This window comes from Fonticula alba (genome assembly GCF_000388065.1).
Source record: "Fonticula alba strain ATCC 38817 unplaced genomic scaffold supercont2.3, whole genome shotgun sequence".
Classification (NCBI taxonomy): domain Eukaryota; order Rotosphaerida; family Fonticulaceae; genus Fonticula; species Fonticula alba.
This window is the reverse complement of record NW_009242973.1, coordinates 1,345,133-1,365,138: the sequence shown is the minus strand read 5'-3', so window position 1 is coordinate 1,365,138 and position 20,006 is coordinate 1,345,133. Positions and strand designations below refer to the sequence as shown.

The following is a 20,006-nucleotide window of genomic DNA, read 5'->3' as shown; positions in this document are numbered from 1 at the left end:
AGCGGGATGTGTGTGCGTCTCCTGCCGGAGGTGCACTGGCCTGCTGGCACCTCTTGGCGAGCCATGCCATCGTTCCTCCGGCTCCAAGATGCTGACACAGTGCCTCTCCCTCTCCCCCTTTCCCCCTCTCTTGCCCCCTCCCCCCCCAACCCTCCTCCCTTTTCGATCCCCCCCCCCCCCCCCCTCTTGCCACTGTCCGCACCTTCGCCCGCTGTCGCATACACAGCCGCCCGTACCCGCCTGAGAGTCATGTCCGACCGTAAGCGCGCCCGCATCGACATCGGCACCCCCGGGGCCGAGCAGACCGCCGCCGCTGCGGGGGGCCGATCCGAGGCCGCCCAGAAGGCCGCCATCGGCGAGCCCACCACCAACGTCTTTGACGGGGGCAAGCCCTTCAGCGACCGGTACTACGAGATCCTCGCCACTCGCAAGGAGCTGCCGGTGTGGCAATTCCGTGACCAGTTCAAGAAGATGCTCCGCGACAACCAGATCTGCGTGCTGGTCGGAGAGACGGGTTCCGGTGCGTAAGAGAGCGGCGGGCCCCCGCGCCCGGGCCCCGCCGCCTCCCGGGCGCTTTGGCGAGGACACGGGGGCCTCCCAACCCGCGCCCGCCCCCCCCCCCCCCCCCCCCCCCCCCTCCAACAGGTAAGACCACTCAGATCCCCCAATATTGTGCGGAGGTTTGCCATGAGGATGGTATCCAGGGCATGGTCAGCTGTACTCAGCCCCGTCGAGTGGCCGCCATGAGTGTGGCCCAGCGTGTCGCACAGGAGGTTCGCATCCTTTGACAGTGTTTTTTTCCCCCTTCCTCCTGCCCGTCGGCCGGGGCCCCGGCGGGGCCGTTTCCGCGGCTGGCTCCCCTCCCGATTGCTGACCCCAGCCGTGCCGGCACTCTGTGGCCCCTCCCGCTCCTTCCCCTCCTCTCTCCTACATCTCTCTCCCTGTCCCGCGTGTACTCGTATAGATGGACGTCAAGTTTGGTGAGCAGGTCGGTTATACCATCCGTTTTGAGGACTTCACCTCGAAGAACACCCTGCTCAAGTACATGACCGATGGTATGCTCCTGCGTGAGGCCATGAACGACCCCCTGCTGGAGCGCTACTCGGTCATCATCCTGGATGAGGCTCACGAGCGTACCCTGTCGACCGATGTCCTGATGGGTCTGATCAAGGAGATCGCCGCCTCGCGCGCGGACCTCAAGGTGCGTGTGGCATATTTCGAGCGCATTCCGGCCTCCCTCGCCTTTTTCTCTCTCCCTCTCTCTCTCTCTGACGCACATGCACACGCTCTCTCTCTCTCTCCCGGCCATCCGATGCCTGCCTGCCATATGTGGCCCCCTTCCTGTCCTCTCGTCATGTGGATTGGTCAGATTGTGGTCATGTCTGCCACCCTGGATGCCGAGAAGTTCCAGAGCTACTTCAACGACTGCCCCCTGCTGACGGTCCCCGGCCGAACCTTCCCGGTGGAGATCTTCTACACCCCGGAGCCCGTACGCTTGCCTTCTTCGGCGGGGGGAGCGGCCTCCATGATGCCGCGCACGCTTTTGTCTTGCACCTCGCCGGACTCCGCTCTGACCACCCCGACCACCCTGACTCCCGGGCCTGCTTCGACCAATCAGCAACCCGACTACTTTGAGGCCGCCCTGCGCACTGCCATGCAGATCCACCGCTATGAGCCGGAAGGCGACATTCTCCTCTTCCTCACGGGTGAGGAGGAAATCGAGGAGGCCTGCCGGACTTTGCGCAATGAGGCGCAGAATTACGACTGCGGCGAGCTCCTTTGTGTTCCGCTCTACTCGACCCTGCCGCCGAACATGCAGCAGCGCATCTTCGACCCGGCCCCCCCGGCCCGCAATGGCAAGCCCGGCCGCAAGATTGTCGTCTCCACCAACATCGCCGAGACGTCCATCACCATTGACGGCATTGTCTATGTGATTGATCCTGGCTTCGCCAAGCAGAAGGTCTTCAACCCCCGCGTCCGAGTGGAGTCCCTGCTGGTGTCGCCCATCTCCAAGGCCAGCGCCCAGCAGCGCGCCGGTCGTGCCGGTCGTACCCGCCCTGGCAAGGGTACGCACGTTCGCCGGTCTTCCTCCCTGGCGTCGCCAGCCTGCACCCCCCGGGTCTGGCTGCACTCTCATTGCCTGCTGTCTTCTCGGTTTCCCGCTAACACCCGCATTTTTCATGCTGCCCCCCCCCCCTCACGAACGCAGCCTTCCGCCTTTACACCGAGAAGGCCTTCAAGAAGCAGCTCCAGGACACCACGCACCCGGAGATGCTCCGGTCGAACCTCGGGTCGGTGGTCCTGCAGCTGAAGAAGCTCGGCATCGACGATCTGGTCAACTTCGACTTCATGGACCCCCCGGTCCCGGAGACCCTGATGCGCGCTCTCGAGGTACGTGCTGGTGCCGGTGCCCCTGCATGACCGACCGCAGGGCTGCCATGGCGTGGTCCCTCGCCTGCGGCCGTCCCCCCCCCCCCCCCCCCCTCTCTCTCTCTCTCAGGGGGACGGCCGGGGAAAGGCCCCCTATTCGTGCCACTGACATCCTGTTGTGATCCACCATCGCTGTGTGCTACTCTGCCCTTGTAAAGATGCTGAATTACCTCGGGGCCCTGGACGACGATGGTAACCTCACTTCCGTCGGCGAGATGATGTCCGAGCTGCCGCTTGACCCGGAGCTGGCCAAGATGCTCATTGCCTCACCGGAGCACAAGTGCTCCAACGAGATCCTCTCCATTGTGGCCATGCTTTCCGTGCCGAACTGGTATGTGTTCCAGCGCGTGTGACTCTCGGGCCATTTTCCCTTTTTCCTTTTCTCCTCCTCCTTTTGGTGTCTGTGTGCACGTGTCTTCCCTGCCCAGTCGCGCCTGCTAACCCCCCCCCCCCCTCCCCCTCCCCCCCATGCGGACAGCTTCATTCGCCCCAACGACCAGCGCAATGAGGCCGACAGTGCCAAGGCCCAGTTCGTTCACGAGGAGAGTGACCACATCACCCTGCTCAACGTGTACCATGCCTTTGTGGTGCGCTCTCCGGTTCTTTTTCGCCCCCTTCCCTCCTTTTGCCCGCTTGCCATGGCTCGAGGGCGGGCCGCCACATACCTGTGCCCCCCCCCCCCCCCCCCCCCCGCCCCTTCGGGCTCTATAACGCGTCTCTCACCATCTCATTCTCCACTCCTCGGGGTCTTCGTGCTGTGGGCGGGCGGGGTGTGTGAAAAAAAAACACCACAGGCCAACAACATGGACCAGAAGTTCTGCTACAACAATTACCTGAACTTCCGGTCGCTCAAGTCCGCCGACAGCGTGCGCCAGCAGCTCCTGCGCATCTTCAAGCGTCTGGGCCTGGAGCTGAACTCCACCCCCTTCGAGGACCGGCGCTACTATGACAACATCAAGCGGGCCATCCTGAGCGGCTTTTTCATGCAGGTCGCCCACAAGGAGCGCAGCGGCGGCTACCTCACCGTCAAGGACAACCAGATTGTGTCGGTACGTTGTGCTTTGCCTCTGCCCCTGCCGGGCCATTCGCCCACCTCTTGGAGGCGCCTTCTTTTTCTTTGCGCCGGCGCCGCCCGCTGCTGTCTGACACCCCACTGACGTGCGGTCTCTCTCCACGCCGAAACAAAAAAAAACAACCCACGTGCCCATGCACAAACACAGATCCACCCCTCGTCCTCGATCAACCACCGCCCCCAGTGGACCATCTACCATGAGTTCGTGCTGACCACGAAAAACTGGATCCGGACAGTGACCGCCGTCAAGCCGGAGTGGCTGCTCGACGCGTCGCCGGACTACTTCGACCTGACGAACTTCCCCCAGTGCGAGGCCAAGATTGAGATCGAGCGTCTGATCCAGCGCCGTGCGCGCCACAACAAGCGCTAATGCCTGGCCACCGCGTGCCATCTCTGCCCCGGGTTGGGTAGCCGCGCGCCCCCAATCCCCCATGCCCACGTCGGGATCTGTTTCTCCCCTCTCCTCCCCCCTCTCCCCCTCTCCCTTCGCGTGCTGTCCTTGTCACCCCAATATACATATACTCTCTGTCAACCGCGCGGGCGCATGCCCACGGTCTCTTTACCTTTATGTCCTCCCCCTGTTCACCCCTCACTGCTTGGCAAAGCAGGGGGGGGGGGGGGGGGGGTGATGACACCGAGCCCGTGGCTTGGGAAAACATGGAATGTATCACACTGGAGCGGTGGACAGAATGGAAGGCACATCGTGCGCTGGCCAGCAGAGCTATGTGTAAGGAAAGGGCAGGCGCATGCCGACCGGGCTCACTTCTTCTTGGGCGGCTTCTGGCCCTTGGCGTAGAAGGGCGCCGGGGCGACAGCAACGTCCTCAATCCGGCAACGCTCAACAAGCAGCTCCTCGAACTTGCCAGCGCGGAGGGTGCTGGTCACCCGTGCATGGTCCCAGCCGACGATGCTCTGGCCGTCGATCTGGATGATCCGATCCAGCTTTTGAATGCCACTCAGGGCGGCCATACCACCGCTGGAGACCTGCTCAGATGTACCGCGAGACGGGAGAGAGAGAGAGAGAGGCAGAGAGACAGAGGAAGAAAGAGACACAGAGGTGGGATGGTGAGTCACAGCCTGATGAATGGAGGGAAGGGAGGAAGGCCGGCGGGAAGATGCACACCTTCAGCACCAGCGCGCCCTTGCGCTTGGTGGCGCGAACTTCCATGCCCAGGCGAGAGGTTTTGGTCGACCGGTTGATGGCAATCAGGTGCTGCGTGGTTTCGCCCAGCGGGGACCTTTGGCGACGGCGGCGGTATTGGGGCAAAATAGTGTCAGCGGCCAGGCAACATGGAAAGGCGGGCAGGCAGGGAGATGGCATTTGCCCAGACGCACCCCTCCTCATCAATCTCCAGGGGCTTGCCGCCATGGTGCCCGGCCAGGACCATGTCCATGGTGAGGCCAGATGCCGCGGCCGGGGTTGGCTCGACCGGCACCTCGGGACCTGGAGACCGAGCGGTACCGGCCATGAAGAGGTGCTGCTGTGGGGCGGGCTGCGCGGGGTAGCCGGGCTCGGCGATGGGGCTGACGGGCGCCGCGCCAACCGTCAGGAAGTACGGCGTGCCTGGGTCGGCCACTGGAGCGGGACTGGCCGCCGATGTGGGAACCGGCGCCGCCGGAGGTGGCTGTGCGGGATAGGCGTCGAAAGGGGAGAGGTCATCGTGGCCGTAGACCGAGCTGGCCGGCCGGGCCTGCTCGGTGCCCAGCCACGGGTTGAAATCAGCCGCATACGGATCGAAGGCGCTGGTGCTGATGTTGGGGTCGGTGGCGGGGTTGTACGGCGGCGCAGCCGTGGCCGTGGTCGTGGCCCAGATGTCAGCCTCGTGACTGTCGGGGTAGTAGCCGCTCATGCTCGAGGAGGGGGGGGGGGGGAAGGAGCAACGGGGGAGGAAGAAGAAGAAAGAGGAGGAGGAGGCATGCGATGCCGAGGAGAAGGGGATGTGTCCCGGACCGGAGCCCCGCCATCTGGCGGTGGCCGAAATGGCGGCCCAGCAGGATCTCGGAGCTGTGAGGGGGACGCGGGGGGGGGGGGGGGGACGCCCCAGGAAGCGGCCCCTGGCCCCCCCCCGGCCCCAGGAAATTAGCCTTTTTGTGGGGGGGGGGGGGGGAAACACCCCCCCCCGGGCACGCTCGCCTGCCCGGGGTGCCTCCCCCCCCCCCCCCCCCCCCGCTGGGTGGTGGCAGCCCGTGCGGAAAAGGAATTGTCCGCAATCCAAAACAAGAGTCCCCGGGGCACATGTTCCTCGCACAAAAGACGCATCGCCACTGGGGCTTTGACGGAAAAGCCCCTCCGTGACCCGGGAGATGGTGTGACCCGGTCCCAACGGACCGCGCCGATCTAAGGGGACACAGAGAACAGAGCGCCATCTTCGGAAGACGGAGGACGGGGACGAAGATCGACCCGGCCCCGGGGCTGGGTGTACCTTCGAGGGACCTGCGGCACGGGCGCACACGTCTGGGAAGGGCATGCGCGTATCCACACGCCACCGGCCGCTCGCCATCGCTCTCCACCACTGAAGTTCCACCTGGTTTGGACCCGCGGAGGGCGCGGCCCCTAATCGCTCGTCACGACCACCACCACCCCCCCATCGGGCCCCAGATCTCGCCCTCCCCCCTGGCCCGGCAGTGCCTCTCGCCCCCCACCCCCCCCCACCACCACCCCCACCCCCCCACCCCCCTCCTCCCCACTCCACCCCCCCCGCCCCCCCCCCCCCGGGCCCCCGCTCTCCCCCTCCCCCCTGCTCCCCGACAGTCTCACGCCCTCTGCCACCTCCCCTCCCTCCACCCCCCTCCTCCGGCATGGCTCCCCGCCGTCGCCACCACCAGCCGAGTCGGTCCCCCTCGCCGGACTACTCGGTTCTGGGTTTCTTTGTGCGCCCTGCATCGGCCATGCCCCCCCGTCGATGCGGCTGTCACTGACCCTACACACACACGCACACACACACACACACACATGCAGACGCCCCCGGACAATCCAAACGATATCAACAATCTTCCGGCACACATGCGTGTGGGCGTTGGGCCGGCCTCCTCGCGACAGGCCCCGGCACCGGTCATCGACCTGACGTTCCCGAATGTCGGGGCAGCTCGACCTGGCCCGGGGGCGGCCTCCTCTCCCCCGGCGGCGGATGTCGGCCTTTCGATGGCTCCCGCGGCCGAGGCCGCTTCGTCCAAGTGCGTCCCTTTGCTTCCACCTTTCCCGAGGGGCCCCCGCACATGTGTCTCTGAGTGGCTGGGCGTTTTGGCTTCTTTTTTTCTCCCTTTTCCCCTTTCCTAACCTCGTCCCACAGACCCCCGACTGCTGAAGAGGCAGACCGACCGACGGCCTTTCTGTTGGATTGCTCCATTTGCTTGACCTTCATCCGCCGGCCGATGGCCACCCCCTGTGGACATGTCTACTGCCGGCCATGCCTGCTGGCTTTGCTGAAGGCTGCGTCCCCAAGACACTCGCAGGCCAGCCCGACCTCCCGGGCCCTGTGCCCCATTTGCCGGGAGCCCATTTCATATCGGAACTGCATTCGTCTGTTCCTGGACCAGGCGCCGCCCAATGCCCGCACCACTGTGCTGGCCTCACACGTTCGCAGCCGCACAGACCACTCCGAGGATGACAGCGCGACGGTGGCGGCGGCGGCCGCGGCTGCGGCGGTGGCGGTGGCACGCCCTCGCCCGCGCCCACGCCCGCGGGGGACACACATCCCTGGACCCAATGAGGCGGTGGACATCTCCTCGCCAGATGAGGTGGTCTCCATCCGGCAAACCCCGCCCGGGCCCGGAGTCGAGATTGAACTCTCGCTGATTGATGATGAAGAGGAGGGCACCCGGTCGGGCGCTGTCGTTGATGCTGCTGCCGCTGCCGCTGTCGAGGCCAGGGGGACACTCGTCCCCAGTCGCGCGGTTCGCCCCCCGGCGAGCCCTATGTACCCGCTTGCCGCCGAGAACAGCATGTCCGAGCTCGAGACCGGGCACCCCGTCGCGTCGGGGACGGGGCAGGGCACGGAAGAGGCCCGGGAAGCGCAGGAACAACATCGGCGGCAGCCGCCACAGCAGGAGGACTCCCCCTCGATCGCGGAGTGGGCGGTCGATTCCAGTACACCGGAATTCCACCCGGTGCCTCGTATGGATGATGCCATCAGCCCAGACGAGGGCGCGGCCGGCGCCGGGTGGGAAGACCCATCAGACATTGAGCTGAGCTTCGAAGACTCGCCCGCCGACGAGCACAACCCCCAGGCTGCAAGTGACCGGGCAGAGTTTGTTGCCGGGACCATGCTGGGGGATGTATCTGACCGGGATTCGCGGTCCCCCTCCGACGAGGACTTCAACTACTCGGCTGAGGAGGACGACGACATGGGCGACCCCCCCGGGGAGCATGTCGCGCTTCCCACGGCCCACTTCGATGCCTCCTATACCTCTCCGCGCAAGCGTCAGCGCTTCACGGTGGACAACTAGTGCAAATAGAGAAGAGGGTCCTGCTTCCGCAATGCCTTGCATTTTTGCGTCCCGCCTTCCCCCTCCCTTGCGCCTCTGCCCTTTTCAAGAAACACATCTGCAGGAGAGGGGAGAATATGCGTGCATGTGCATGTGCGTGTGCCTGTGCATATGTGTGTGCGTGCGTGTGTGCACGCGCGGTGGTGAAAGAAAACTGCAGACATGCGCATGCATACACACACACACACACACGAGCATCAAAAGATGCAAGGTCTATTTTTGTGGTCACCGCACATCCTTCCCGATGTGTTGCGGAAAAAGGGGGGAGGGAGCCTGGACACAAGGACAAGGGTGGTGTTTGTTGCTGCTGTTTTTCTTTGAATGGGGCACTGTCACACTAAATGGCCCGCCTGCTCTCTTGCTTCCCTTCTCACGTCTACGCACAGACATCCACACATGCACGCCGCGTGATGCGCGCCGCCGATAGACGACACGAGGGGGCGGGTGGTAACTGTGAACGCTGGCGGGGGAGGGGAGTGGCTCCGACGGGATAGGCAGGGATGGAGACAGGGGAGTGGGGGGAGGGCGAAGTGTGAAGAGAACTGGGGCTGAAGACAAAGGGGGATGGAGAGGGGGGAGCGCCTATACACACGCTAGAGAAGGAGGAGGAGGAGGAGGGGGGAGGGGGGGAGGGGCGGGAAGCGTGGGACTCACTTGCGCTTGGAGGCAGTCGGCTTGGCGGTGGCTGACGACTTGCCCGAGGCCTTCTCAGGGCCGGCGCTACCGCTATCGGCGTTGATGTAAGCGCCACGGAGCTGGCTCAGGAACCTGAGGGGACGAGTCGAGCGGGAGAGAGAGAGAGAGAGGGAGAGAGAGAGAGAGAGAGAGGGAGAGGGAGAGAGGGAGAGGGCGGGAGACAGAGACAAAGACAGAGGCAAAGACAGAGACAGAGACAGAGACAGAGACAGAGACAGAGACAAAGATAAAGATAAAGACAGAGACAGAAGCACAGGCAAAGGCAGAGAGACGCGGTTAGCAAAAGCAGAGGAAACAGGACATGGGTGGCAAAGGCCACAACCCAGTACGCACCAGATGAGAGAGGCCCAAAGGAAGATCGACATGGCGATCAGGAAGAAGATGTGGAAGTTGAAGGCCCAAACGTAGCCAAGGAAGCACAGGGACAACAGCAGCAGGACGAAGGTGATGTTCACCAGGAGCAGAACGCTCGGGTTGATGCCGGGGTGGAAGGCGGAGTAGACAATGTCCGAGAAGAAGCCGGACACACCGCCCTTGGAGGTGGGGTCACGGTTGTTCAGCAGCTCGATCTTGCCAGCGGGGACGCCCTTGGTGGCGGGGGCGGCGGCCTTGGCCGGGGTGGCGGCCTTGGCCGGGGTGGCGGCCTTGGCCGGGGCGGCGGCCTTGGCAGTAGCCGGGGCCATGGGCTTGGCGGCCGGCGACGCAGGCGGCGACTGGCTCGGGGAGCTCTTGGCCTTGGGGCTGGTGTGGCCGCTGCTGCGCGAGGAGCCGGACTTCTTGCCCTTGCCCATGGACTGCTGCATGCGCTTCAGCTTGCGCTGGTCGGCCTCGGTCAGGGCCATGTCATCCGCGCCGCTGGCAGTGCTGGCGGGCTGCTGCTTCTTGGAGAAGTTGGCCGGGCGGTTGGCATTGGTGGCATCCGGCGACGAGGACGAGGGGACGTACACGTCGGTGTTGAGGATATCAAACTTGTTCTTAGTGGCCATAGCTGTGGGAGTGGAGGGAAGTGCGCGCGAGGAGGGGGCAGAAGGGAGGGGGAGTGGGAGGGGCCAGGGGGCGGGATCCGTGAGGGGTGGGGGGATCACCGTGTTGCCTGAGGAGGGGCCCGAAATAAACAGGCATCCGCCTGCCCGCCCGGGGAGGGGGGGGGGGTCAAGCGTGAACCACAGAGGGCTGGCCCGGGGGGGGGGGCGACAGAGAGCGAGAAGGAGAGGGAGAATCCCCGCGTCAACATGATCCTCCTGTTACACAAAGAGCGTCCTGGGAACGCACCCATGGGGGCGGGGAGCTGGGGGGGGGGGGGGAAGCGGGCCGGTGTTGGCGCCAGTTGATTGGCCCCGCCCGCGGGATGGTGAGAGAGAGACAGAGAGAGAGAGAGAGAAAGAGAGAGAACCCGGTGGCCTGGGCTACAACGGCGGGTCGCCGCCCCCTCGGGGTGGGCGCGGGCGCGGACGTGGGCGAGCGAGGACTGGGCCTGGGAGTGGGCCGGTGCGCGGCCCTGCGACGGCGGCGCACAAGGCCCCACCCTCCTACCCCGGCGGAGAAGCCCCCCCCCCCCCCCCCGGTGAGCCGGGGACAACAGAGAACCGACAAGACACCGGACGCCCCTGGGTGGCCGGGATGGGTTCCCCGGCGCCGGGGGGGCCGCCTGGGGGAGGGGGGGACGAGCGCATCTTCATGTGAGTCGATGCGCTCCTCGGTGCGTCAGTGGCGGTGCGTCCCGCGACCGACGCAACAGAGATAGAGCCTAATCGCCCTCCCAAATTCATGCTGCACACAGCGCCGCACCGCCGGAGTAGGTGTCCCCCGGCCCCCCCCCCGACAAGCCGGGGATATGCTCACACACGCCCCCTTGGCGAGTAATACGCATGCAAGGGGATTTCCGCTGGCGAATACATCCTCCTGGATAAAGTGTGAATATATCCGGTCTTTTTAAATGCAGTCCTTTTGGTCCAGCAACAAGAAAGCCGGCCTTCCTCGGCTTGACGCGCCGTCGCCGACCAGACTGACGCCCACGACCGCACTCCGGCGCATGTGTGTCGGCCGGGTGGGGGGGACACGCTGTGTGTGCAAGGCCACTGGCGATGCCCCCCCCCCCCGCCCCCCTCCGGTCCTGAGACGTGCGCTGTCTTGCCAGGCGGTAAACGGGCAAAGGTGTCTGCGAGGAAAAACCGCCAGGGAGCGCCCCCAGGCGCCCGGGCGCCGTCCTTCCCACACGGGACATTGGTGGCGCATGTGTGCGTTTTCATATTCCTGAGCGGCTTTCTGTCATTTGGCCCTCCATTGGTGTTCCCTCAACGGCTGTTGCCGCTAGGGCGAGTACCTGGATGGCCCCGGGCCCCCCGGCGTCCTGGTGAAACCCTCGGCACCCGGCCTCCGCCCCAGGGGGAGGGGGGCGAGTGCGGCCGGTTCAGGACGGACCCTGAGGCATCCGGCCCCCGAGTGTGCAATGCCGGCCCGTGCCGGATGTGCCGCCCCCCCCGCGCTCTTTTCTGCAGCTTTCATCCCCGGGCGCCAAGTGCCACCGGGAGGGCACCCACCCCCGCCCGGTGGCAGCAGCCATGGCAAGGGAGATGACAATCCTCCGGCCAGAGTATGGGTTCCCGCCAAAAGCCCATCCTCCCCCCACCCTCCGTCTTTCTCTTTCTTTCTCTCTCTCTCTCCCTCTCTCGTGTCTGGCCTGCCCGGCATGTTCAACTATATCCCCGGGCACAGCATAGAGCAGAGGGACAGCCGATTTCGATGCCCCCCCCCCCTTCGATCGCCTCTCTCCTCGAAGGGCACCTCCGGCAAGATGTCGAATTGCTACACACACACACACACACTCTCTCTCTCACACACAGACACAGACACAGACACAGACACTCACGACTCCGTTCTACCTTGTCAGCGGATGGGGGAGGTAGAAACGCTCTTTGCACACACACACACACACGGGCCCAGGGACGGGTGAAGGAGACAGGAAAACTGAAGCAATGTTGTACAGGGGGGGGGGGCGGGGCGGGGATGTTCTGGTACTGGCGAGAGAAGCCATGAGGGAGGGTGCACCGTCCTCGCCTGGTCCTCCTTCACCACCGGCGGAGGGGATGCATGCCGAGGAGGGATGCACTTGGGGAGATCTGTATTGGCCCCGGGACGAGAGCGACGTGTGCGCAGCACACCGAACAGGGGTCTACCCCTGTCCTGTTGGCGGTGCTCACGCACCGGTCTGGCCGTGGCGGCCTCCCCTTCTTTGGGTCGCGTCTCTTTCTCTTTCTCCCGCTCATTCTATCGCCCCCGGAAGACGGGGCGCTTTGCCCGAGGGAAAGAGGGAGAGCACCACCGGCACCTTAGTAGGAGGCGTTGGCCTCGGCAAGGCGGCCACGGAGGTGCATGCCGAAGTAGTGGGAGTTGCTGGCGAGTTGTGTGTGTGCGTGTGTGTGTGGGTTGTTAGCTTCTGAGGGGCAGGCCAGGGCCCGCGCAAGTTAACTGGCAACCTGGAAATGGGAAGCGAAGGGGGGCGCACTGAAGGTTGGGCACGGTGCAGGCCAGGGGGATGAAGGCCACGGTGAAGTAAAGGACCAGGGAGGCCATGGGGGTCTTGTTGGTCTGCTCGAACTGGGCGCCGGCGAGCGAGGGAGGGGGAGGAGGAGGATGTGAGAAAGGTGTCGGTCGCAGGAAACCAAGGCAACTGTGCACAAGGCGGGATGCATGCGCACCTTCTGAATGCGGCGAAGGGAGCCACACGCGAACGGGCATGCACAGTGCCAGGCAAGCATCCCACGAAGGAGGTGCAAGGTGGGGAGGGAGGGCAGGAGAGGGCGCGGCCAATGGGAGGCCGTCAAGCCACCACATCGGCGCCATGAAGGAGTCGCCGCAGGGAGAGAAGATGATTCGGTCAGCGGGCATTCCTCGCGGGAGGAGAGAAGCGTCATCCAGGGCGCGCATGCCCTCACTCTCTCCCGCTTCCTTCCCGTGCTTGCGGACGCATTGATCTCGCACCTGGAACATAGACTCGAGGGCCTGGGGAGAGTGGGCCGGCAGGGCAGGGGGGTTCGGGGCCGAGACGTAGCGCAGGGCGGGCTTGGCGCCGCGCAGCGGGGCGGCAAGGGTGTTGGCGGAAACAAGGGCGCGGCGGAGGAACATGGTGCACAAAGGAGCAGGAGCAGGAGGGGGAGGAGGAGGAGGAGGAGGGAGATGAGTAGTTGGCGAGAGCGAGTCACTGTCTACCCAGGCTGTGTCGGGAGGCGCCCCGCGCAGAGGGGCCCCGGCTTCTGCCGGCGGTGGCGCAAAAACCATCTCGACCACTGGCTTCCGCTGGCCCCTCCGAGGGGATGGGAGGAGGAGGACCAACCCAGCGGAGCCGGCCCCTCCAGCGGGGCCGGCCCCCCGTTCCCCGCCTGCCTCCTCCCCCCCGCCCCCCCCCCCCCCCTCCATCAGCTGGGACCTGGTGAGGAAGCAGGCCCGGGCACGGAGGACCCGGGCACACGCCCCCTTGTAAGAGCCGGGTTTCCTCTCGGTCCAGCTCTTGGTCTGGGCGTCAAGAGAGCCAACATTACCCATGCGCACCGCGGCAGTGCCCCATCCTCTCGTGGATCCCCCCCCCCCGGCCGAGGGTAGTTCTTTTGTTGGGCTGCTCCCCCGAACCCTGCAGCCTGGCGCATTGTTTTCTGCCCAGCAGCCGGCTCCCGCCCGTTCTCTCATCGAACAGGAGAACATCCACTGGGCTGCCCTGGGCTTTCTTGTTGGGGTGTAGCTGCATAGGCCCCGCCCTCCCCCCCCCCCCCCCCCCCTCCGTCCGAGGGGCGGGCAAGTTCCGCTCGGTGCCCGCCCACCAGCGTGCTGGTCTTGTGCGGCTGGCATACGCCCGCCTGCCGCCCTGCTCGGAGACATCGCGGCGGTCGCCTGCCCGCATGATCACACGACCACGAATAGGGTGATGTGGGGCCACGGAGGGACGAGAATGTTGTTTAAAATACCCCAAAGGGAACGCGATTCCGCCCGCCGATGGTGCAGGGTTGTGGCACCCACCCTGTTTGCTTGGTCGTGCCCCGGGCAGCAAGGAAAGTGGTGGGTCACTCCCTTCCTGTTGCACGAGGGGGGCCAGCCGGACGAGAGGCCCGGCCATCCCCGCATGTGTAGGCCAGGGGGTGCGCATATCCGCCCCCCGTGTGAGCGTGTTAGAGGTGTGTGTGTGTGTGTGTGTGTGTGTGTGTGTGTGTGTGTGTGTGTGTGTGTGTGTGTGTGTGTGTGTGTGTGTGTGTGTGTGTGTGTGTGTGGCGGGCAGTCGCCCATGCCACACCCCCACTCCCCACCGACTATATAGCATCTTCTTCTTCCGACGGAAAACAGGTCCGTCGGCGAGCTGGAAGCATCCCCGGTCCGGCGAGCTGCCCACGAGCCGACCCTTTTTCGCCGGAACTCTCGCCCCCCCCCCCTCGTACACCCTGCGCAGTGGGTGTGGAGGGGCGCGGGCGGCGAGGTATGGTCGTCTCCGCCGACAGCAGCGGCGGGTGGCATCCGTGCCCCATGTGCTGGCCGGAATCGAGGCATCGGCGTCGCCACCGGGGGATCCCGCCGCACACGGGCAAGAGAGGTATAAAAGGGGACCGCCCGGAGCCCGGGGACATCGAGACCCGAGGGACAAGTTCACCTGGCTTTTCCGCCATCCCGACAAGATGTTCGTATCTCCCTCTCCTCTCCTTTCCCCCCCCCCTCGAGCCAGCTCGCTTTTCCTTTGATTACCTTTAATTAGACGATGATGTCCGGTGATAGGTGCCAGTTTTGCCACTGGGAGCCTACCAATCTCCATGAGGGTAGCGAAATGCTCCTCCTCCCTCCCTTCTCCCTTTCCCCCTCCCTTGCCCATTCTGACATGTCCACCCCTGCTTCTCTCTCTCTCCGCCCCTTGAAGACGCTGCTGCCCGTGAGTGTGTGCGCGCGCGCCCCTCCCCCCATGCTCCCCCGCATGAGAGGGACCAGGGGCGGCCTGTCCGCCCACCACCCGAGGCTTCGGCGTACTCTTTTTCATTTCACCCGGTGACCACGCGCCCCTGTGTGGATACCTTGTGGATGCTGCGCCTCCCCCCCCCCGTCGCACATGCTGCCCGGTGGGCCGGCGTGCATGCCACCGTGTGGCCGGCCATTGTGTCCCGTGCACACGCGCACCCATGCGTGTCTCCTCCCCCTTCTCCTCTGGGTGCGTCTCTCCTTGTCTCCCCCCCTCCAGCCTCGGGGCAAGTGCCAACAAGAGAGTGAGGTGTCTTTTGATGACACAATCGTCGCTGATTATCTATGATAATAGCTTTTAGCTATGACGGTAACTGAAGCACCTCTCCTCCTTCTCGGCGCTTCTCCCCCTCTCTCTCCTTTCTGCCTTCCTCTTCTGACATTTCCTCCCCTCCTCCTTTTTAGGCCCCTGTCGCCTCGCAGCATGGGAAATGGAGCAACACATACCTATGTGGCCTTTTTTAGGTCTCCTCCTGGAGCGAAGACACCCGCGGCGGACACCTTTTCCTCCTCCCTCAATAGATGACCCCCTTTCGCCTTTCCCATTCCCCTCTCTTGATTTGTTTTTGCGGTATATTGCTGTGGAATGCGTGCGTGTGGGGGTGGGCGGCCTCGGGCAGTGGGGGGGCTGGGCAACTTCGCGTGCCGCCCATCAGAGGCGATTCCTCTCCTGGCACCAGGGGAAGGGGGAGTGTGTGTCGTGTGGTGGCGGGCCTTCTTCTCAACACGCGCGCGGGACACATCGATTGTGCCAAGGGAAAAAAAACAACTGGTTCTCGGTTTCTCGGTGTCCACCTTCATGTGGGGGGGGGGGGACGCGACCCTTCGCCGCCCCAACCTCCCCCCCCCCCCCCTCTCCACGCGCGATGTGTGTGAACAAAACAAGGAGTGGCTGCCCACTGCGCTTGGCAATACGCGTGTATTCTTTCGACCTCCCCCTGCCCCCTCGCCATCCAGGAGAATGGGGCACTGTGCGAAAGAGGACAAAGTGGGGAGGCGCCCAGTGGCCGCGCATCGTGGTCAGATGAAGATCTTGTCACTCTCCGTTTCGCGCAGGCGCTTGACCAGTCGACGCGTCTGCGAGATGACCTCATGCTCTGGCAGGGTCCCCACAAAGACGGTGTAGATCTCCAAGCACTTGACCGGCGTCACACACCCGGTCCGGCCCTGGATCAGGGGGAGCCCGTTGTCGGCGCGCTGGCTGGCTGGCGCCGAGGAGGCGAAGGAGAAGAGCGACCGCGGCTTGCTCAAGGACAGGTTGGACAGGGAATCCGACAAGGACCCACTGGAGGAGGAGGACTCGGCTGACACCGGCGTCGTCGCCGCCGCCGAATGTAGCTCCGGGAAGATGATCGGCGGCACGAAGGAGCTGGCCGCGCGCGAATACACATGGCCACACGCACACACGTGCACGCGGGGGAAAAAACGGCAGGTGAGCAGGGTGCATCCAAAAGAGGAGGGAGCATAGCGAAGGGGGCCCCGCACCGGAAGTAATCAAAGTGGTCATTCAGACGGCTAGGCTGGGGGAGGGCCTGCTCGATGGGCAGGCTGTGGAAGCAGAAAGGGGGGGGGGGGGGGGGGGGGGGAGAAGCCGCGACAGGGAGCAGAGGGAGCCATTCGTGTGAGTGCACATGCACAGCGGAGCCCCCTCCCCTCCCCCGAGGGGGAGGAGGGAGCACATGGGGCGGGGAAAGAGACGCACATCTCCGACGTGCCGTTGGGCTGCGGCGCCTCGAACCACACATTGTGAAAGTACTGGTACGGCCCGACGCGCGCGATGCCCGATGTATAGCCCTCGGCGATGCGCGCGCGCGCGTGGTAGATCGAGTCCGCCAGACGCCGGGAGATGCGCCGCCGGTCGCAATGCTGCCGCAGCAGGTCCAGCGTCGAGCGGACAGCCGCCCCATCGCCGAATTGCGGCGAGTCCAGGTCGAAGTAGTCGTCCCCGTCCGGCGGGCTGGCCGGCCGGCCGTCGGCACCGGCACCGGCATCGCCGTCCCCCCCGGAGGAGGGCACCGCGGCCGAGTGGTTGCTCGACCCCTCGCCCGGGCCCCCGTCGTAGGAGGTCAGCTGCTCCACCCGCGGGACCACCATCCACCCGCTGCTCCGATCAACCAGGGCAAAGTGCACCAGCCCCGGGCACAGGGCCACGAAGGACTTGACGCGCATGTGTGCCAGGCTCAGGACAAAAAGGATATCCAAGATCGGGGCCAGCGACTCCAGGAGGCTGTTATGCACGCGCCGGGTGACCACGGCGTCCACCTTGTCCAGCTCCTCGGCCGAGAGCGGGGCCGCCGGGGCGAGGCTGTGCTGCGAAGACCGGCTCCGGATGGGCACCTCGGTCACGGCGATGTATGTGATGGCCGGCCCATCGGGCCCCTGGACCTGATACTGCGAAGACCGCAGCAGACCGCTATGCACACGGAAGGGCCGCCGGCCGCCGGGGGCACCGCCGGGCGCAATCTCCCCGAAGGGGGCCGACGTCCGCAGGAAAAGGCTCTCCGACACATCCGGGCTCCAGTACTGCTGGACCAGCTCGGCCCGGGCGGCCGGCGTCGTGCACTCGATCAGCTCCGTGTAGGGATGAACCGGCTCCGCCGGGGGAACCGGGTCCACCGGAAGAGGCGCCAAGTCGCCATCCCCCGCCGGCGCATCATCCAGGTCACCATCACCACCGGGTGTCGACGCATCATCCTCGGGAGCGACCCGCGCCGAGGACTCCCCAGCCTCGGCCTCGGCCTCGGCCTCGGCTCCCGGCGACACGGCATCCGGCTGCACGGGCGAACTCGACTGAGAGAGGTCCTCGGCCACGCTGGCCGGCGGTTCGGCCGCGGCCAAGGCACGCAGCTCCGCCTCGAAGGCTTGCAGGCTGGACCGCCACTCGGACTTGCGGGTCCGCCACTCGGCGCGGGCGGCCGCACGGCGGGCCTGCAAACGCAGCGTCAGTTGCAGCAGGTCCGATGGCGACAGGTGGAAGGCCGGCGTCTCGGCCTCGTGCTGCAGAAGCTGCAGCAGCTTGGCCCGCTCGGACTTGGACAGACGGCTGTTGAGGGCGGGGTTGTTGCCGGCTCCAGACCCACCGGCCCCGGAGCCCGGGCCTCCGGTGCCGGACCCGGTGCCAGATGACCCGGGCGCCCCGCCGAGCGTCGGCGCCCCTGGTGCCGCATAGTGCCCGGCCAGCTTGTTGCCGATGAACAGCAGCAGGTGCATGACCCGCGGCGGCCGGACCAGCCCGGCAAAGGCATCCGACGGCTTGGACGCCGCCTGCGCCGCGGCCTCCAACGCCTGATGGCTGGGCAGGGGCAACACCGTCAAATGCAGTTAGCGTGGGGCGGGGGAGCATTTGGCGCGGCAAAGCATCGGAGAGCGATCCGAGTGAGGGAGGAGGCAGGGGCGTACCACTGCTGGTCGATGGGATCACTCAGCTTCAGACGGTTGACCGACCCCAGCAGGAGGCCTACATCGTAGCTGGACGAGAGCGACAGAAGGGCATCAACCAGCGGGTTGAGATACTGTTGGAAGTGCACGTTGATGATGTAGTTCTCGGGAATGAACTGAGGGCGCTTGGGGGTCAGTCGGGCGGGGCAATCGGAGCGCGTCGGCCATCATGCACGCCAGCACCATAGGCGCGTGGTGGTGGTGGTGGTGGTGGTGGCGGTGTGTGTGTGGGGGGGGGGGGTCGCGCACCGTTTCGAGCGGACCGAAGCGCATGACCAGCGCATCGCACAGGATGCGTAGCTGGAAGCGCAGGGTGTCCAGCGGCTCGCTGGAGTCGGTGATGGCGTACGCCACCAGCGAGGGGAATTGGTAGGGCATGTCGCCCGGGTTGTCATCATCCGGCTGGCTGGGCGGCGTGCGTGCGGCCTTCGACAGGGGGAGCGTACAGTCCCGGCCCACCTCGTAGAAAAGCACACACATGGTCGAGCCACATGTCAATTTGAAGGAGGTGATGCGCTGATTGAATGTGGCCTAATGCCAGGCCAAGAGGGCAGGCAGGGGAGGGGGGGGGGGGGAGGGGGGTACAGAGAAGGAGGCGACAAGTCGACGGTCAGCACGCGGAAGGTGGATCTCACGGCCATGTGCGTGGGGCCCAAAGCACGCGCAAAGGGGGCCGGGCAATTGCGCACGAAGGAAAACTGTTGTGTCCCGCTCAGAGGCGAGCACAGGTAATTGGTGAATTCCACCGGCCAGCGGAGCCCCTGGGCCGAAGGCTCCACGCGGACCTTCTGCAGGGAGGAGATCGTCCGCAGGGCTGTGCTTCGGAGGTGCCGCCAGCGGAGGGTCTTGACGTGGCTCTCATGCAGACTCGGTGGCACCAAGGGCGGGGTGTAGATCGATGACCCGTTGAGCGTGGTGATGAAGAAGAGCTTCATGGCGGTCACAGGCCGGGCAGAGTGCACGGCCGCTCGTGGCTCCGGACAGGCGGCAGGGGGGGAGAGAGAGAGAGAGCTGCGGGGCGATGGGGGGAGGAGGGCGCAGGATGGAGCAGCAAGAGGGCGGGGCGTCGCAGAGGGAGGACCAGGGAGGGGGCTGTGGGTCGCGCTTCCCCGGGCGAGCGCCACATCTGGCGTGGTGTCTCTCGAGAGGTGGCCGGGCTGCCCTGACCGCACACATCATGGGGAGCCTCGAGAGGCGGCCTTTGCGCCAGACGGCGGCCTTAGGCAGGAGGCCGGGGGGGGCGGGGGGGGGGGGGGGGGGGCGGGGCGGGGCGGGGGGAGAGGGCCAGGACAGAGTCAGCACCAATAACAAAAGATGCGCCGCGCCCGGCGCCTGCCAACGATCGAGGCCGCCGTGCCCAGTGAAGGGCACCGGGATTGGATCTGTCACATACTGAATCCCGGGCGGGAGCTGGTGCCCCAGATTCTGGTGCTACAGCCTGGGAAGTGTCGATAGCGAAGAACGGAATGTCAGTATGGCAGCCTCGTCCTCCGACTCGCCGGGCTGCCGCCGGCTTTGTCCTCCCGGCCAAGGAGGCCATCATCCCATCCGGCTGACGCCTGGCACGAGAGCCACCCGGCGCAGGCAGACAGGCCTCCCGGGCGTTGGTTTGTTTCGCGCTCTGAGCCGATTGAAGTGATCTCACCATGGACGCAGGAGGCCCTTGCTGAGGGCACCCCCTCCTTCTGACTCCTCCACGTATGCCTCTGCCCTCCTTGCCGTCCTCCCCTCCTTGCCGTCCTCCCCTCCTTGCCGTCCTCCCCTCCTTGCCGTCCTTGCCCTCCTTGCCCTCCTTGCCCTCCTTGCCGTCCTTGCCCTCCTTGCCCTCCTTGCCCTCCTTGCCCTCCTTGTCCCCCTTGCCCTCCTTGCCCTCCTTGCCCTCCCTATCCCCTCCCCC

At 65.5% G+C, this 20,006-nt stretch overlaps 7 protein-coding genes across 8 annotated transcripts in view; 3 read left to right on the top strand and 4 right to left on the bottom strand.

Annotated features, from left to right (window-relative positions):
- Positions 1-169: 169 nt before the first annotated feature.
- On the top strand, positions 170-4,034 carry H696_02093 (pre-mRNA-splicing factor ATP-dependent RNA helicase DHX15). The gene is made up of 10 exons (XM_009495991.1): positions 170-520; positions 646-773; positions 965-1,201; positions 1,370-1,489; positions 1,619-2,066; positions 2,210-2,391; positions 2,589-2,761; positions 2,909-3,017; positions 3,225-3,479; positions 3,651-4,034. The coding sequence occupies exons 1-10, from the start codon at positions 250-252 to the stop codon at positions 3,870-3,872; spliced, it is 2,145 nt and encodes a 714-aa protein (XP_009494266.1). The 5' UTR covers positions 170-249; the 3' UTR covers positions 3,873-4,034.
- An 86-nt stretch (positions 4,035-4,120) lies between these two features.
- On the bottom strand, positions 4,121-5,386 carry H696_02092 (hypothetical protein). The gene is made up of 3 exons (XM_009495990.1): positions 4,838-5,386; positions 4,626-4,740; positions 4,121-4,486 (listed from the first exon to the last, which is right to left on the bottom strand). Exons 1-3 carry the CDS (start codon positions 5,350-5,352, stop codon positions 4,262-4,264), a joined length of 855 nt encoding a protein of 284 aa, XP_009494265.1. The 5' UTR covers positions 5,353-5,386; the 3' UTR covers positions 4,121-4,261.
- Positions 5,387-6,243: 857 nt separating this feature from the next.
- On the top strand, positions 6,244-8,057 carry H696_02091. 2 transcript variants are annotated; one of them, XM_009495989.1, is made up of 3 exons: positions 6,244-6,373; positions 6,462-6,676; positions 6,793-8,057. In XM_009495989.1, the coding sequence occupies exons 1-3, from the start codon at positions 6,302-6,304 to the stop codon at positions 7,946-7,948; spliced, it is 1,443 nt and encodes a 480-aa protein (XP_009494264.1). In that variant the 5' UTR covers positions 6,244-6,301; the 3' UTR covers positions 7,949-8,057. The 2 variants fall into 2 exon arrangements, with proteins under 2 accessions (XP_009494264.1, XP_009494263.1); XM_009495988.1 differs by lacking the exon at positions 6,244-6,373 and having other exon boundaries at positions 6,439-6,676.
- A 580-nt stretch (positions 8,058-8,637) lies between these two features.
- Positions 8,638-9,669, bottom strand: H696_02090 (hypothetical protein; the record flags this gene model as incomplete). The annotated part of the gene is made up of 2 exons (XM_009495987.1): positions 8,638-8,755; positions 9,017-9,669. 2 exons carry the CDS (start codon positions 9,667-9,669, stop codon positions 8,638-8,640), a joined length of 771 nt encoding a protein of 256 aa, XP_009494262.1.
- Positions 9,670-12,012: 2,343 nt separating this feature from the next.
- On the bottom strand, positions 12,013-12,808 carry H696_02089 (hypothetical protein; the record flags this gene model as incomplete). Its single annotated transcript, XM_009495986.1, has 3 exons — positions 12,013-12,076; positions 12,189-12,280; positions 12,665-12,808. The coding sequence occupies 3 exons, from the start codon at positions 12,806-12,808 to the stop codon at positions 12,013-12,015; spliced, it is 300 nt and encodes a 99-aa protein (XP_009494261.1).
- A 2,716-nt stretch (positions 12,809-15,524) lies between these two features.
- H696_02088 (hypothetical protein) lies at positions 15,525-19,044 on the bottom strand (the record flags this gene model as incomplete). Its single annotated transcript, XM_009495985.1, has 6 exons — positions 15,525-16,040; positions 16,157-16,219; positions 16,374-17,963; positions 18,071-18,225; positions 18,359-18,640; positions 18,799-19,044. The coding sequence occupies 6 exons, from the start codon at positions 19,042-19,044 to the stop codon at positions 15,692-15,694; spliced, it is 2,685 nt and encodes an 894-aa protein (XP_009494260.1). The 3' UTR covers positions 15,525-15,691.
- Positions 19,045-19,770: 726 nt separating this feature from the next.
- H696_02087 (hypothetical protein) overlaps positions 19,771-20,006 on the top strand; it is a 1,594-nt gene continuing 1,358 nt past the window's right edge. The window contains exon 1 of the mRNA XM_009495984.1: positions 19,771-19,807. The gene's annotated coding sequence lies outside the window, so the exon portion shown is untranslated. The remainder of the gene's footprint in view (positions 19,808-20,006) is intronic.